Source organism: Crotalus tigris, unplaced genomic scaffold (genome assembly GCF_016545835.1).
Source record: "Crotalus tigris isolate CLP2741 ecotype Arizona unplaced genomic scaffold, ASM1654583v1 scf7180000021050.780039, whole genome shotgun sequence".
Classification (NCBI taxonomy): Eukaryota; Metazoa; Chordata; class Lepidosauria; order Squamata; family Viperidae; genus Crotalus; species Crotalus tigris.
The window spans coordinates 121883-136183 of record NW_024098328.1 but is presented as its reverse complement, the minus strand read 5'-3'; the positions used below and the strand labels follow the sequence as shown (position 1 = coordinate 136183).

At 39.4% G+C, this 14301-nt stretch overlaps 1 protein-coding gene across 17 annotated transcripts in view; it reads left to right on the top strand.

Annotated features, from left to right (window-relative positions):
• LOC120319950 (ephrin type-A receptor 5-like) overlaps window positions 1-14301 on the top strand; it is a 518483-nt gene that overhangs the window by 411577 nt on the left and 92605 nt on the right. For 16 of the 17 annotated variants that reach the window (XM_039369333.1, XM_039369346.1, XM_039369345.1 and 13 more), the window contains one exon: window positions 4217-4372. The exons of the other annotated variant lie outside the window; for it this stretch is intronic. In XM_039369333.1, the coding sequence (XP_039225267.1) occupies window positions 4217-4372 (156 nt within the window). The remainder of the gene's footprint in view (window positions 1-4216; window positions 4373-14301) is intronic. 17 annotated transcript variants of the gene reach the window in all.

Sequence of the window (14301 nt, the reverse complement as noted above, 5' to 3'; positions counted from 1 at the left end):
CCTTGCTCATTTTCTCTCCGCGTTCCTCCTACTGGTTTGAAGTCATAGCTTGGCTGTAGAGATATTAAATTGTGAAGACAATTGGACATATTTGGCTTGCAACATATTTCAAAGACGCAATCAGATATGAAATAACTTTAAAGTGTTTTCAGATCCTCTAAGCATAAGAAAACAAATAGTAGGACAGAGGAATAATTCTTTACACTTCTGGAAATTAGGAATGTGCATACTTAAAAAATAATTTAAAAAAGTATTTCAACACTTGCATGAGCATAAGTATAGGATCATTCATTTGTCCATTAAAACAGCTGAAGGATTTTCATACTTCTGTGACAGCTTAGAAAAAAAGTTGTGGGTGTTTTAAGAAGTCATCTTGTTAAAAATACTTAAAGATACTTCACCTGTTGAAGGCCTGAAAAAAGGGTCATTTAAATAATGAATAAAGAGGTGTGTCAGTAACATTGAGAAAATTTAAGGTAACATTGGTAACCTTTGTCAGTATGTATGTTTTTTAGTTTATTAATTATATGGTGATAGACCAAACAATTAGAAGGGAAAATAACTCTGCCCTCCAGAAATAGTAAATCCAATATTTAAAAAGTTTGTACATTACTGTCTCAATTTCAGTCTTGAGGGAAACAGTTCAAGGGAAAATGATGTTTTAAAAATAAACAGGATGAGTGCACCAAAACCAAAGAACAAACTATGACTTTTTACCGGAACGACAACATACCCATATATATGGTAGCATGTCGGATGTTGAGGTAACTTGAGCAGACAAGGACAGAGATAATGTATTCTGGTTATGTGCTTCTGATAGATTATGACCTCTGTGGGCCTTTCCAATGGGACCAAAGGGGAAGGAAAATAGGGCGTTGTGATAGGATGTATAAAAATGACTGCTCGCGTGTGGTCCATTGTTTGAGAACTTCCTGCGTGAGGTTCCATCTCGGCTCCACTGTGCTTTGCAAACTGCCATTGGGCTTATCCTTTGTAAGCAATAAATTTCATTTTCTTTGCAACCCAATTAGTAGATTTAATTTGTTTTTAAATTCATGCGCAACAGTTTTGGAGCCCAAAACACTCGTTTCTGGATCCCGGAGAACTCCAGGGACTGAGGTCAGTTTTCACGAACCCAAATAGAGGTTGCTAGGAAAATGACTGAAGGAGGGATCAGTGACGGATTACCAGCCTCAGTGACTGGGCAACTTCGTGCATGAACCTAGGTGAGTTATCTGGGGTAAACCAGAGGAAATAACTGCCTAGGCAGCTGGGTGGAGGACTGGGTAGGACTATGTGAATCCAAAATCTGTGAGAGAAGTGCTTGAGATGCCCCAAGAACTATAGGCTTGCAAGGCAAAGTGAGTGCAGACTCTTGAGTACCTGATTTCCATACCTCTAAGAGGAGATTGATGGGGAAAAAGAGAAAGCAGCTTGGTGAAGCGAATCATGGTCTCATTAGATTGGTTAGGATAAAAGAACAGTACAGTAAACATTAAAATACAGTAAAATTACAGTATGAGTAATTCAGGAGGATCTCAAAAGAAGAAATGTGTAAAGAAAATAAGAAAGAACCCCAAATTGAACACTGATCTGGGAAGTCCATTAGGAATCCAATTAGTGGATTTAATTTGTTTTTAAATTTATGTGCAACAGTCTTGATTAAATGCAGAAACATTCTTGGTGAGGAATACCATTGCATCAACTCACCAGTTTCACAGAGGGAGGACCATCCCTTTTTGTGGGATGAAACTAAATAATTAATAGATGCAAGGAACCAGATTCAAACTACTTTATTGTATTTTGCATATAATACAGGAATCTCCCCAGATTGCTTGCATTCAAAGTGTGGAGTTAATGTAATTTGGAGGAGCGCCATTGTGGTTTTTGTTGCCTTTATGATTGTTTTTGTCAGGGCTGTGTAATTTTATATTTTGAATTTTAATTTAATTTTTAGTTTTATATTTTTAATTATATTTTACTGTTTTTTTGTTTTTGTACTCTGCCCAGCATCCGTCAAAATTGGATGCCTTAATAAATGTAACTAACTAAAAAAAAGTTTTTATTTCTGTTTGGGAAATAACAAATTTCCTGGGAGCAAGAATCACTATTCTCTTTCTTTTGATCTATGACCTTCAATTAAATAAACAAACTTTTTTTTTTAAAAAAAAATAGCTTTATGAAGTCACTTTTTAGCAGTCACTAAAACTTTGGTGTGAATAGGCTCTTTATCAAATCAGGGTTTTTTGTGTTGGGTCAGAACTGCACTTTGTGCATCAATGAATTGATGTAATAATAACAATTATCAAAGATGGTCTATATTGCACTGTGTTAGGTCATAGCCTGCTTGTAGCTGATAGGTTCAAGATGAATTTTTGAGTTAAACTTCATGCATATTCCATATTCTATGTGTGATTATTTGGAGCAGAAAAAAAATTCTTATTGAAATTTCTGAAATATTTAGGGTCAGAGCATTAACCTTTTAGATCAGTGGTTCTCAACCTTTTTAATGCCGCAACCCCCCAACCGGTCGTAAGTCGAGGACTACTCAACCGGTCGTAAGTCGAGGACTACTCAACTGGTGCAGCACCGTTTGCAGAATGGGACTTTTGGCGGGCTCAGCAGGGCAGAGACAGCCTGGACAATTCCTATTGGCTTTTGAAAGCCAATAGAATTAGACTCTATTCAAGAGAGTCTATTCTATTGGCTTTCAAAAGCCAATAGAATAAAAAGGAGTAGCACAGCTAAGGAAAAGGGGGAAAAAATGGCAGACTGCATTGTTTGGCGACCCCCGTGAAATGGTCGTTCGACCCCAAATGGGGTCCCGACCCACAGGTTGAGAACCACTGTTTTAGATGAAGGAAAATGGAGGAGATACAAAAGTATGTGTAGTAAGTAAATAAGTTGCTAGTAAATAAATACATTAAAACATACTGTATTCTTTTCCCTTTTTAGACAGTAAATTTTTCCTCAGGATTTCTAGGAGCTGAGCCATTTAAGACTAAATTTGATGGCTAGATACAGTATGTCAGTCTCCATTCCCTATGTCAAATATCTTGTCTTAAGCCAATTAACTAGAAAATGGTTAAAATGTAAGTACAGAGGATTTAAATGGCAAAAGAGAGTTTCATTGTCCAAATCAATCCTGGCATTGAAGTCCCTCCTAAAATAATCTCTGAGCTTGGAAAGTGGTCAGCTCTAGTGCTATTCTTCAAGAATATCCCAAATTATATTGGTTTTTGTGACAAGAGGAAACTATGTTAATTAGTTGTAGGTATAAGTATATACTGAGTAGACAAGGTTTAACACAGTTACACAAAGTTTGGAAAAATTAAGTGTGGCAATATTCACGTGAGCATGAATATCCTTCAGACTTTGTATCACTATCAATGAAGCAGATGTGTAGTTTAATTCTGTGGTACTGAGCTCAAATGTATCTTGGAGAAAAAGAATTCAAACTACTCTAAGAGTGAAAAAAAGCTGTGTCTTCAGGTTTATCCCTTTATACAGTGATATTTGAGGAAAGCAACTGAACAGGTTGCTGGGAAGGCAAATATCATTTTGCAGACATGGCACTGAGGCAATTCTGATGAGATCTAAGTCTTCTTGGTCAGAATTAAAAAACAGAATGTGCAAGTAATTTGTTTTCAAAAGCTGGCATACAACCTTGTAGATTTAGGGCACGCTCTGAGTTGACTTTGTCTCAACATTATTGCATGTAAGTTCTGTAGCCTCATTTCTAACAGAAATTGAGTAGAGTATAAAGGAAGAGCTGCTACTACATATAAAAAAACTAAATATGGGGACAAGGTGTGTGCATGTGTGTGGGGGGGGGTTGTGGTAATTTCACATAATGTAATGATCACTCTCCAAAAAGAAAATGAGAAATAAAATGAAATACAAAAATAAAAATAACTCAAATCTTGCAATATGTCAATACTACATCTTATGAAATCTGTCTTATTTCATAATTTGGATTCATTTGAATATATCCATCCATCAGTTCATCTACAAATCCATCCATCCAAGCAATTCCACATATTCTACTTTTCTATAATTGGCAAAGAATGAATCTCTCAAAATAGATAGGAAGCTCTTTTTCATTGCTCACTAAAATATTTCCATGTACTTTTTCTCTCCAGAGCTTGTTCCTGAAGATTTAATTATAGAAATGTCTGCTAATGCTCACAGGAAAGCTTTAACTCTTCTCTTGTAGCATGCCAGTTGGGATTCTTTAAGGATTCATCCCAAAGTCAAGGATGCAACAAATGCCCCACACACAGTTTCACACGTGAAGAAGCATCAAAATTCTGTATTTGTGAAGACAACTATTTCCGAAAGGAATCTGATCCACTTACCATGGCTTGTACAAGTGAGTAATTGCTTTTAATATACAGAGTTATAAAATGGTTTTTCAACCATTTAACTGGAAGTGATTCTCTTGGTTTATCCAGGGGAGACCTTTACCTTCCCAAATCCTTCTTTCTTAAGAAATCAGATTTTGAACTTAAAATTTTGCATGAAGATTAATGAAAAATAAATGACAGGAAGAAAAGGTTGGTTCGATAGAGGCACATCAGTTTCCTGAAGCTTTTCCAGGTAAAATTAGATGGCCAAAGCCGGTGGTAACAATCAATTCACCTTGGATGATCTCAAGAAAGCTAAGCTTGTTAGTATTTGAATGAAAAATCATCCAGAGCATCCAGGGTGTCTTTAAGGTGTTTGAATCTGCAAGATGGTAGGTAGGTAGGTAGGTAGTAGGTAGATAGATAGATAGATAGATAGATAGATAGATAGATAGATAGATAGATAGATAGATAGGTAATCTTTATTGTCATTTTTTACTGTGACACAATGGCACATATTAAAAATGAAATTTAGTTGCTTTCAAAGTGTACGCATACATAACACACATTTAAACATATGCAATGTATGTATAAACCTACACCCTTACATACAAATATTAATAATTGTTCATCTTGAATACATAACAGAAGGAGGACACAGCATTATGATCAAAGCTTCACACTTTTTACATGCATGTATTGTCACCTCTGGCAGTAGGCTAGGCTGAAAAGTCAAAACATTTAAGAAGACAGTGGCAAAGAACTTTTTCATTGTTGTCAATAAAACTGCATGGATATATGCAAGTCCTTACCAGGAAACAAAATCAACTCGAGTATTTCCTTTATCTTTAAACATTATCATCATCTTAATCTGCTTTCATATGTGAATGAGGGACACAAAAATAACAAATAGACCTTCATTGTTTTATTAATTTTGGTCTTAAATAGTTTTTTTAAGTTGGATAGATTATTTCACATCTTCTGAAAGAAAAAACAGGGACATTATCTACTTCCAATTCAGTCTACTTTTGAAATGGTAGACTTTCACCACCTAAACTCCATCTTAAAGACTCTATGGAAGGAAACTAAGTGGCTGTTTTGTTTTCTTGTTAGTTAATGTATCTTGGTATGCTGATCTTGTATTTCACAGGGCTGTATATGCTTTGAAACTGATTCAGAAAGTACTTTGAACCTCAGACACCTGTTTCTGTTATGTAATAATTCTAGAAATTGTTCATGAGCTCTGAACAATTTAGATTTACAAATGGATAGGCATACATGGAAAAAAGAACTTTTGTAATACAGGTAGTCTCGACTTATAATTGTTCATTTAATGACTATTCAAAATTACAATGCCACTGAAAAAAAGTGACATGATCATTTTTCACACAACTGTTGCAGCATCCCGATGGTTACATGATCAAAATTTAAACACTTATAACTGACTCAAGTTTATGACAATTGCAATGTCCCAGGGTCATATGATCAGCTTTTGTGACCTTCTGATAAGCAAAGTCAATGGGGAAGCCAGATTCACTAACAACCATATGACTATCATGTTTTCCCCAAAATAAGACCTGGTCTTATATTTTTTTGGGTGGGTCCAAAAGATGCATTAGGGCTTATTTTTGGGGAAGCATTGTATCAGTGCATGGGGCCCGACAGTGTCTGGCACCAGCTGCAGCCTGCCAGGCCCTTGGGGCATTGCAGATAAGTCCAACCATGGAGACAAAGGGGGGGGGGGAGGCAGGCAATCTGGATACACTGTGTGGCCATTTGACTTGTGGGAGGCTCATGCAGTTGCACTGGCAGCAGGTGGAGGCAGAGGCACAGGGAGGCAGGCGATGTTGATGCACCGCACAGCCGCCTGCACCAGTGTGGCCACGGACAAGCCAAGAGATCAAGGGATGGAACATGGTGCATCAGGGTCGCCTGCCTCCCCCTCATTCCTCTGCCTGCTGCCAGTGCCACCACGTGAGCCTCCCTCAAGCCAGGCAGCTGCACAGTGCATCCAGATTGTCTGTCTCCTCCCTTTGCCTCTGCCTCTGCATGCTGCCAGTGCCGCCACACGAGCCTCATGCAAGCCAGGTGGCTGCACAGCACATCCAGATTGCCTGCCTTCCCCCTTGCCTCTGCATCCGCCTGCTGCTGGTGCTGCTGTGCAAGCCTCCCATGAGCCAGGTGGCTGCACATCCAGATCACCTGCCTCTGCACTTGGATCACCACAAAACACCAACTGTACACTAACATTGCAAATTGTTTCTAAGTAAACAGTATGGATATGTCAGCTAACAGTCAATCTTCGGCTAGAAGGAAACTTCATCTTTTTCTATTATATATAAGCTGTAGGGTGGATATTGGCATATGAAATAAAGGCAGGAGGCTTTGAGTACTGAGAATTGATACTTTGAATTTTCTTCAACTCATTTGAATTTTGTAGAATGTTTGGGGTGGGGTATAATACTGTAATTTCAGAAGCTGAAGTTAATCTTCCATATGATCTTATTCAAAACTGGTATGATACTTTGAATTTTCTTCAACTCATATGAATTTAATAGAATGTTTTCAAAAGAATCAGCCAGTCAGTGGCTTTGAAAATTCACATGTAGGATAAAGGTAATAGCCATTTTTGCCTTTCTTCCATTTACCACCATGTGATATTTAGAGATTTCTTTTTTAAAAAATAATTATTTTTTAAGAATTACAATCTTTAGAACTTAGTAAACAGCATGTTGTCTGAGTTAAAATATTTAACATTAACTTTTTCAATATAGGTCTATTCAGTACTGCACAATCCAGTATTTTTTCCCTGATCCTCCTTTCTTCCCCATATTTTTTCCATTTTCCCCTCATTACACAATTACAATTCTTGGTACTATTGATGTATACAGAGTTAGATATAAACATCTTCATCATATTTTACTAATATTATACAAATAACAATAATATCAATTTATTAATCAATATCCTCTTTTTCATGCTCTTGTTAAGGTTTAATTTCCCATCAATATTTAAAGTATCTTTGTCAGTTATGATTTTCTCAATGTTAATTATATTTATATAGCTAAAATTTTTATTCATACCAATCCTCCTCTTATTTTCATATTTCCCATATCAAAGGAAGAGGAAAAATGCTATTTTAATTCTAAATCGTATCTTTCATTATAAAAATCTAAATATATCTAAGGGTCATCTGTTCTTTTAATCATATTCAAACAAGTACTTAAACATACGATGCCCCCTATAATAGGTCAAATCTTCTACTTTTTTAAATCTAACTTTTGCTTTCTTTTTTTGCCAAGTAGCTTTCCATGCCAAGGCAATTAAATCGCCCAGGAATTTTCTTTCTATTTTTATGAAAGCTGCTTGGCATGAGGAAGACAACTTAGGTATGGTATTTTTGAGGGGGAATTCTGCCCATTTATATTCCTGAAGCAACTCCCACCTTCCTTCTCCCTCAATTTCTCATCTTATCTTTTGTCTCCCAAATTGTAACATTTCCCCTGACAGCTCTATGTTCCATTCCCCAAAATCTTCTTCCTTGTCATCAGGTTCATCTTGCAAGCTTAAAGGGTAAATGGTCTTTTGCAATTTCATCGTTATGAGTAGGTCTCGCAGTATTTTACTTGTGTATGGTAGTTTATATTTCCTTTCTTTTATCTCTTCCAACTCTAGGTCCATTTCCTCTGCTTCACCTTCCGATCTCTGGTTTATTTGTTCATACTTTGTAGTTATTGTCTGGGAACTTTCTAGTTGTAGATTTAATTTAGAGATTTGGTCATTTATATTATCTAAATTATTTTTAGTCTCATTGTGGTTTCTTTTTGTGTCCTCTTTGTATGCAACAATTGTTTGGTGAATTAGTTGTAGCATAGAGTATATTTCCTTCTGAAAGTTATTTGTTTTTTCTTGAGGCCTTACTCCTGGAGATCCTCTAATATCACCAGTCTCAGTAAGAGTAAAACAAAAGTTTCTTCTAGCTTTCTGGTCTTTATATGCAGCCTTTATAATCCAATAGATTTTAGAATACAGGTTCAGTCCCAAAAGCAATATTTTATAGTGATCCTTTGTCTCAGGCATCCAAAAATTGTCAGTCAGGCAAGGTTATAATCCACAATGTTCAAAGTGTTCAAACTCCCTGAAAACAGCTCCAAAATCTCTCCCAGCCAGACATAATCAAAAGTCGTTTTTTTTTCTCTTCCACTACCTCTTGAGATTAAAAGTGCAAGTTCAATGGGTGTTTATAATCCAACAAGGTCAGGATGATAAGTATGCCAAAATATTTTCCTTTATTGCCAGCTGTTCTCCCTTAGGCTAGGAATCACCAAGCAGGCAGGAAGCTAGTTATCGTGTTATACTGAAATCCACCACTAGATGTCATTCAGAATCCATTTTCCACTCTTAAACCAAAGGATTGATTTCTTATGTTTCACCTCAGTGGATTTTTTTTCTTTTTTTCTTTTCATAGAGAAAATCTTAACAATTATCTCAGTTCTGAAATTTCAAAACTGTAGCTTTATGTTACTGCCACTTCACCATTGTATATTTCTGTCCCCCATAGAAATCAAAACACTGCTTCCATTCACATTTGGAGGTTTTTAGCTTCTTGGGAGCCTTTCCCAGGAAATTTAATTGTGAAGTAGTAAAGAAAGGATCAATATTCTCACCCAGTTCCAAACATGCTATTTATGATATGTTAATTGGTGCTTTTCTTCTTCGGTTGTGAGCAGCTAATGGCTGGCCATAGGAATGTAGCCAGCCTTTCCCCTGCTGGTTTGAAGGGCTTTTCTCAGATTGAACAGAAAAACTGACATCTCTCCCTGATCAACGAGAAACCTCATGTTCTTCATCACCTCTTCGGGGTTACTTTAGGCCCTTTTTAGGGCCCCCAGCAGGGTGAAATCGGGCGTGGAAGGCAGAGCCCGGCCTTCCTGCGTCTGTCTCGCTGCGATACAAAACCAGAAGTTGATATTTAGAGATTTCTTGTCTTGATCCATAAAGTTCCAGTTCAGCTAATATTTAATCCTATTCTTACTAATTTGGCCACTACTTTAAAGAAACTGTTTAATCTACTGATTGTAGCAACATTTTGTATGATAGGGATCTATAGAGTATTCATTGAACTAAATAATATGTTTCATATATCAGTAATCTACTTTCAGTCAACTACACAGTGTAGAATACATGAAATTAACAGGATAACTAGCTATGTAACACATTTAACTTAGTAGGATAGATGTAGATGAGTTGATGCATCATTCATTAGAAACTGTTGCCTTTAGTAAATCTTTTTGTCCAAATAAAGTTGAATTGTTAGTAATATAAAGACATAGTAAATAAAACTTACATCAAAAATTTGGGGACATGATATACTGTATATGTAGGGGAACAGACATTGGAGAAAGAGCAGTTAGAGGATTGAATGTCTCTCTGTTGTCCCTGATTTATTTTATTTATTTATATATCAAATTTCTTAACTGCCTGTCTCCTTCAGAGGGCTCTGGATAGTGTACAATTTAATTAATACAATGAAACATTTAAAAACTGAATAAGATTAAAAATGAAAAACAACATTATAAAATTGCAAGAGATGTAGAGATCCAAGATGGGGAGACTAAGAATTGTTACTACAGATGTGTATGGGGGGAGTTCTCACAGGCATAACCAGCTTCATGGCTATGTGGGCCCCTGTGTCCCGCAGGCAAGGTATATAGCCAAGTTTTGACCCACCAAGAGATTGGTGGCTTTCCTCACAACTGAAGACAAAATGTTCCACAAAGCAGGGGCAATAGCAAAAAAAGCCCTCTTCCTTGGCCTTTTCAGTTTCAGAGTCAGAATTCTCTGATTTGAACTACACCATGTTTTTTCTGTAACGCGGTAGTTCTCCATCCCTTCAAATTAAGGAACATTACAGAAGAGGAATACAAGTCTACAGCTAGTACTGTACTCTAAAACAATGCTATGCACACCATGTTGATACACTATTACTTAATATGCAGTGAGAAATCTTGATAACTTCTATAGTTGGTGATTAGATGTGCACTTCAGAGTTTCTATTTTCCTAATAGAAACTCGCAGGGAGAGGGAGCCGACTAGGTGGTTCCGCCCCAGGCGCCTAATAGACCCAGATCAGTTCCAGGAGGAGCTTGGGGAAATACCTGACTCCCTTGTCCACAACTCGTCCAGGTCCCTGGTTGCGGCCTGGAATGAGGCGGTGTCCGGGGCCCTGGATCGAATTGCGCCTTTGCGACCTCTCTGTGGTGGTGGTCCCCGGAGGGCGCCTTGGTTTACTGAGCAGCTCCGGGAGATGACGCACCACAAGAGATGTCTAGAGCGATGTTGGAGGGCCAGTAACTCTGAATCTGACTGATCACTATTAAGAGCCTATCTTAGGACTTATTTAGTGGCGATAAGGGCGGCAAAGCGTGTTCACTTTTCCGCACTTATTGCGTCCGCAGAATCTCACCCGGCCGCCTTGTTTAGGGTGACCCGCTCCCTTCTTAAAGTGGAGGAAGCAGAGGAACCCTTGCAGGGGAGAGCTGAGGAGTTTGTTCAGTTTCTTTCGGACAAAATCGCTCAGATTCAGAGAGACCTGTACTCCGACTGGGCAATGCCAGCCGAGTTGCCGGGGGCTGGTCTTAGTCATGTTATCTGGAGTGAGTTTGAGCCTGTGACCCCTGATGAAGTGGACAAGGCCGTGAGGGCAATGAATGCCGCCACCTGTTTATTGGACCCGTGCCCCTCCTGGCTGGTTTCTGCCAGTAGGGAGGTGACACGAGGCTGGCTCCAGGCGATAATCAATGCCTCCTTGATGGAGGGGTCTTTCCCACAACCTTTAAAGGAAGCGGTGGTGAGGCCCCTCCTCAAGAAGCCTTCCCTGGACCCAGCTGTTTTGAAGAACTTTCGTCCTGTCTCCAACCTCCCCTTTGTGGGGAAGGTTGTAGAGAAGGTGGTGGCGTCCCAACTCTTGCGATCCTTGGATGAAACTAATTATCTGGACCCTTTTCAATCTGGTTTCAGGCCCGGCAACAGCACTGAGACTGCTTTGGTCACACTGACCGATGACCTCTGGCGAGCCCGGGATAGGGGTCATTCCTCTATCCTGGTGCTTCTTAACCTCTCAACAGCTTCTGATACCATCGACCATGGTATCCTTCTGCGTCGTCTCGGAGAGGTGGGGGTGGGCGGCACTGTATTGCGGTGGTTCTCCTCCTACCTCTCTGACAGGTTGCAGTCGGTGTTGGCGGGCGGACAGAGATTGACCCCTAGGCGCCTCGATCATGGGGTGCCTCAGGGCTTGGTCCTGTCCCCCCTCCTTTTTAACATCTACATGAAACCGCTGGGTGAGATCATTCAGCAACACGGGGTGAGGTATCATCAGTACGCGGATGATATCCAATTATATATCTCCACCCCGTGTCCTTTCAGTGAAGCAGTCGACGTGATGTGCCAGTGCCTGGAAGATGTGAGGGTCTGGATGGGGGTGAACAGGCTTAGACTCAACCCTGACAAGACCGAGTGGCTCTGGGTCTTGCCTCCCAAAGGTCAACTGGATGGTCCATCATTAGTCCTGGGGGGAGGCAAATTTACCTCCCTCAGTGCAGGCACGCAACTTGGGTGTCTTCCTGGACTGACAGCTAAATTTGGAACAACATCTATCGGCTGTGGCCAGGGGGACCTTTGCCCAGGTTCGCCTGGTGCACCAGTTGCGGCCTTATTTGGACCGAGAGGCTTTACTCACAGTCACTCATGGCCTTGTCACCTCAAGACTGGATTACTGTAACGTGCTCTACATGAGGCTACCCTTGAAGAGCGTTCGGAGGCTGCAGTTGGTTCAGAATGCAGCCGCGAGAGTGATTGTGGGCGCGCCAAGGTATGCCCACGTGTCACCTATCCTCCGCGAGCTGCACTGGCTTCCTGTGGGTCTCCGGTCCAATTCAAGGTGTTGGTTATCACCTTTAAAGCCCTTCATGGCATAGGGCCAGGTTACTTACAGGACCGCATACTGCCGCACAGTTCCCAGAGACCGGTGAGGTCCCATAGATTGGGCCTCCTTCAGGTCCCATCGGCCAGACAATGTCGGCTGGCGGGCCCTCGGGGAAGGGCCTTTTCAGTGGTGGCTCCGACCTGGTGGAATCAACTTCCCCCAGAGGTTCGAACTACTCCCACCCTGCCGGCCTTTAAAAAAGCCGTTAAAACTCTCCTGTTCCGGCAGGCCTGGGGCTGATGTCCCCGGGGGGGGGGCGGGATATGATCGGACTCGCGGTATGATTGTATTATTTTATTGTTTTATTGTTAGATGATTGTTTTAATTTTGTACGCCGCCCTGAGTCCTTTGGGATTGGGCGGCATATAAATAAAATTAAATAAATAAATAATACCATGTACCACACTAACAGATATGAAGCTTGTTATAAACATAGAAAAAATGCAAATCTAATATAGCAAAACACCAGATTGATTAAATGTAAATAAAAAATAGAAATATTAAATGTATGTCCAAAGTTACAATACTAGTGTCATTATGTATCCTAAAACTGATAGGCACATATATCTTTCTTAATTTAAATCAACAGAATTAAAATGGCTATTTGATAACTAATATAAGAAAACCCTCATCCATCAGTATTAAAAAAAAATCTATCTGCAGCCAAGAAATTAAAAGATGCTTGCTCCTGGGGAGGAAAGCTATGGCAAATCTAGACAGCATACTAAAAAGCAGAAACATCACCCTGCCAACAAAAGTGCATATAGTCAAGGCCATGGTTTTCCCAGTTGCAATGTATGGATGTGAAAGTTGGACCATAAGAAAGGCTGAGCGACAAAGAATTGAGGCCTTTGAATATGGTGCTGGAGAAGACTCCCTTGGACTGCAAGGTGTTCATACCAGTCAGTCCTAGAAGAGATCAACCCTGACTGCTCTTTAGAAGGCCAATCCTGAAGCTGAAACTCAAATAGTTTGGCCACCTAATGAGAAGGAAGGACTCACTTGAGAAGGACCTAATGCTGGGAAAGATTGAGGGCAATAGAAGAAGGGGACGACAGAGAATGAGGTGGCTGGATGGAGTCACTGAAGCAATAGGCGTGAACTTAAATGGACTCCAGAAGATGGTAGAGGACAGGAAGACCTGGAGGAACGTTGTCCATGGGGTCGTGATGGGTTGGACATGACTTTGCAATTAACAACAACAACAACCATAGAGCCCACAAAATGGTAAAGAAATAAGTGTTTTTCTCTTAGTTATATTTAAATTTAAAATTAATATACAATATATAAATTATATATTGTATATTATCAAAATAAGATACAATAAATAAATAACTTCACAAATTGTTCCTGCACCAGGCAGTCAGTAAGTGAGATCTACTCTGATGGAGACAGGTAGTTCCTAAATGAGATAAATATGATAGATAGATAGATAGATAGATAGATAGATAGATAGATAGATAGATAGATAGATAGTTCACCCATTGCCTGACCTGTTGTAGAACTTCTGTTTTGCTCTGTAATAAATAACAAAACCTATATCTGGTGTAGTCATCTACTAAGACTAGTACATACCTAACTCCTCCTAGAAAAGGTGCCATAGGACCAATTAAATCAGCATGCACTAACTATAAAACTTGGTTTGTTTGCCTTGAGCTTTTCTTACTTACAGGATACACTTTGGACTTTGACTCCTTACAAATAGCAGAATCTAAATATGCTTTGCATTGCTTAATTTTAAGTCCCTCAGCTAGGTCTGGCATCTTTTGCAGCACTCTAAAACTTGCATGACCTATCCACCTATGTAATAAATGTACGCAATTATCATGCTTGTGAGTTTGTAAGTGTTTGTGACAATCATCCTGCTGCTTTCTTAACATGTATAAATTATCCAGCTTAACACCTTGTGCACAAATCCTCCCACCTTTCCTGATGGTGTATTGACTTTTTGCAAACATTACTTCATAC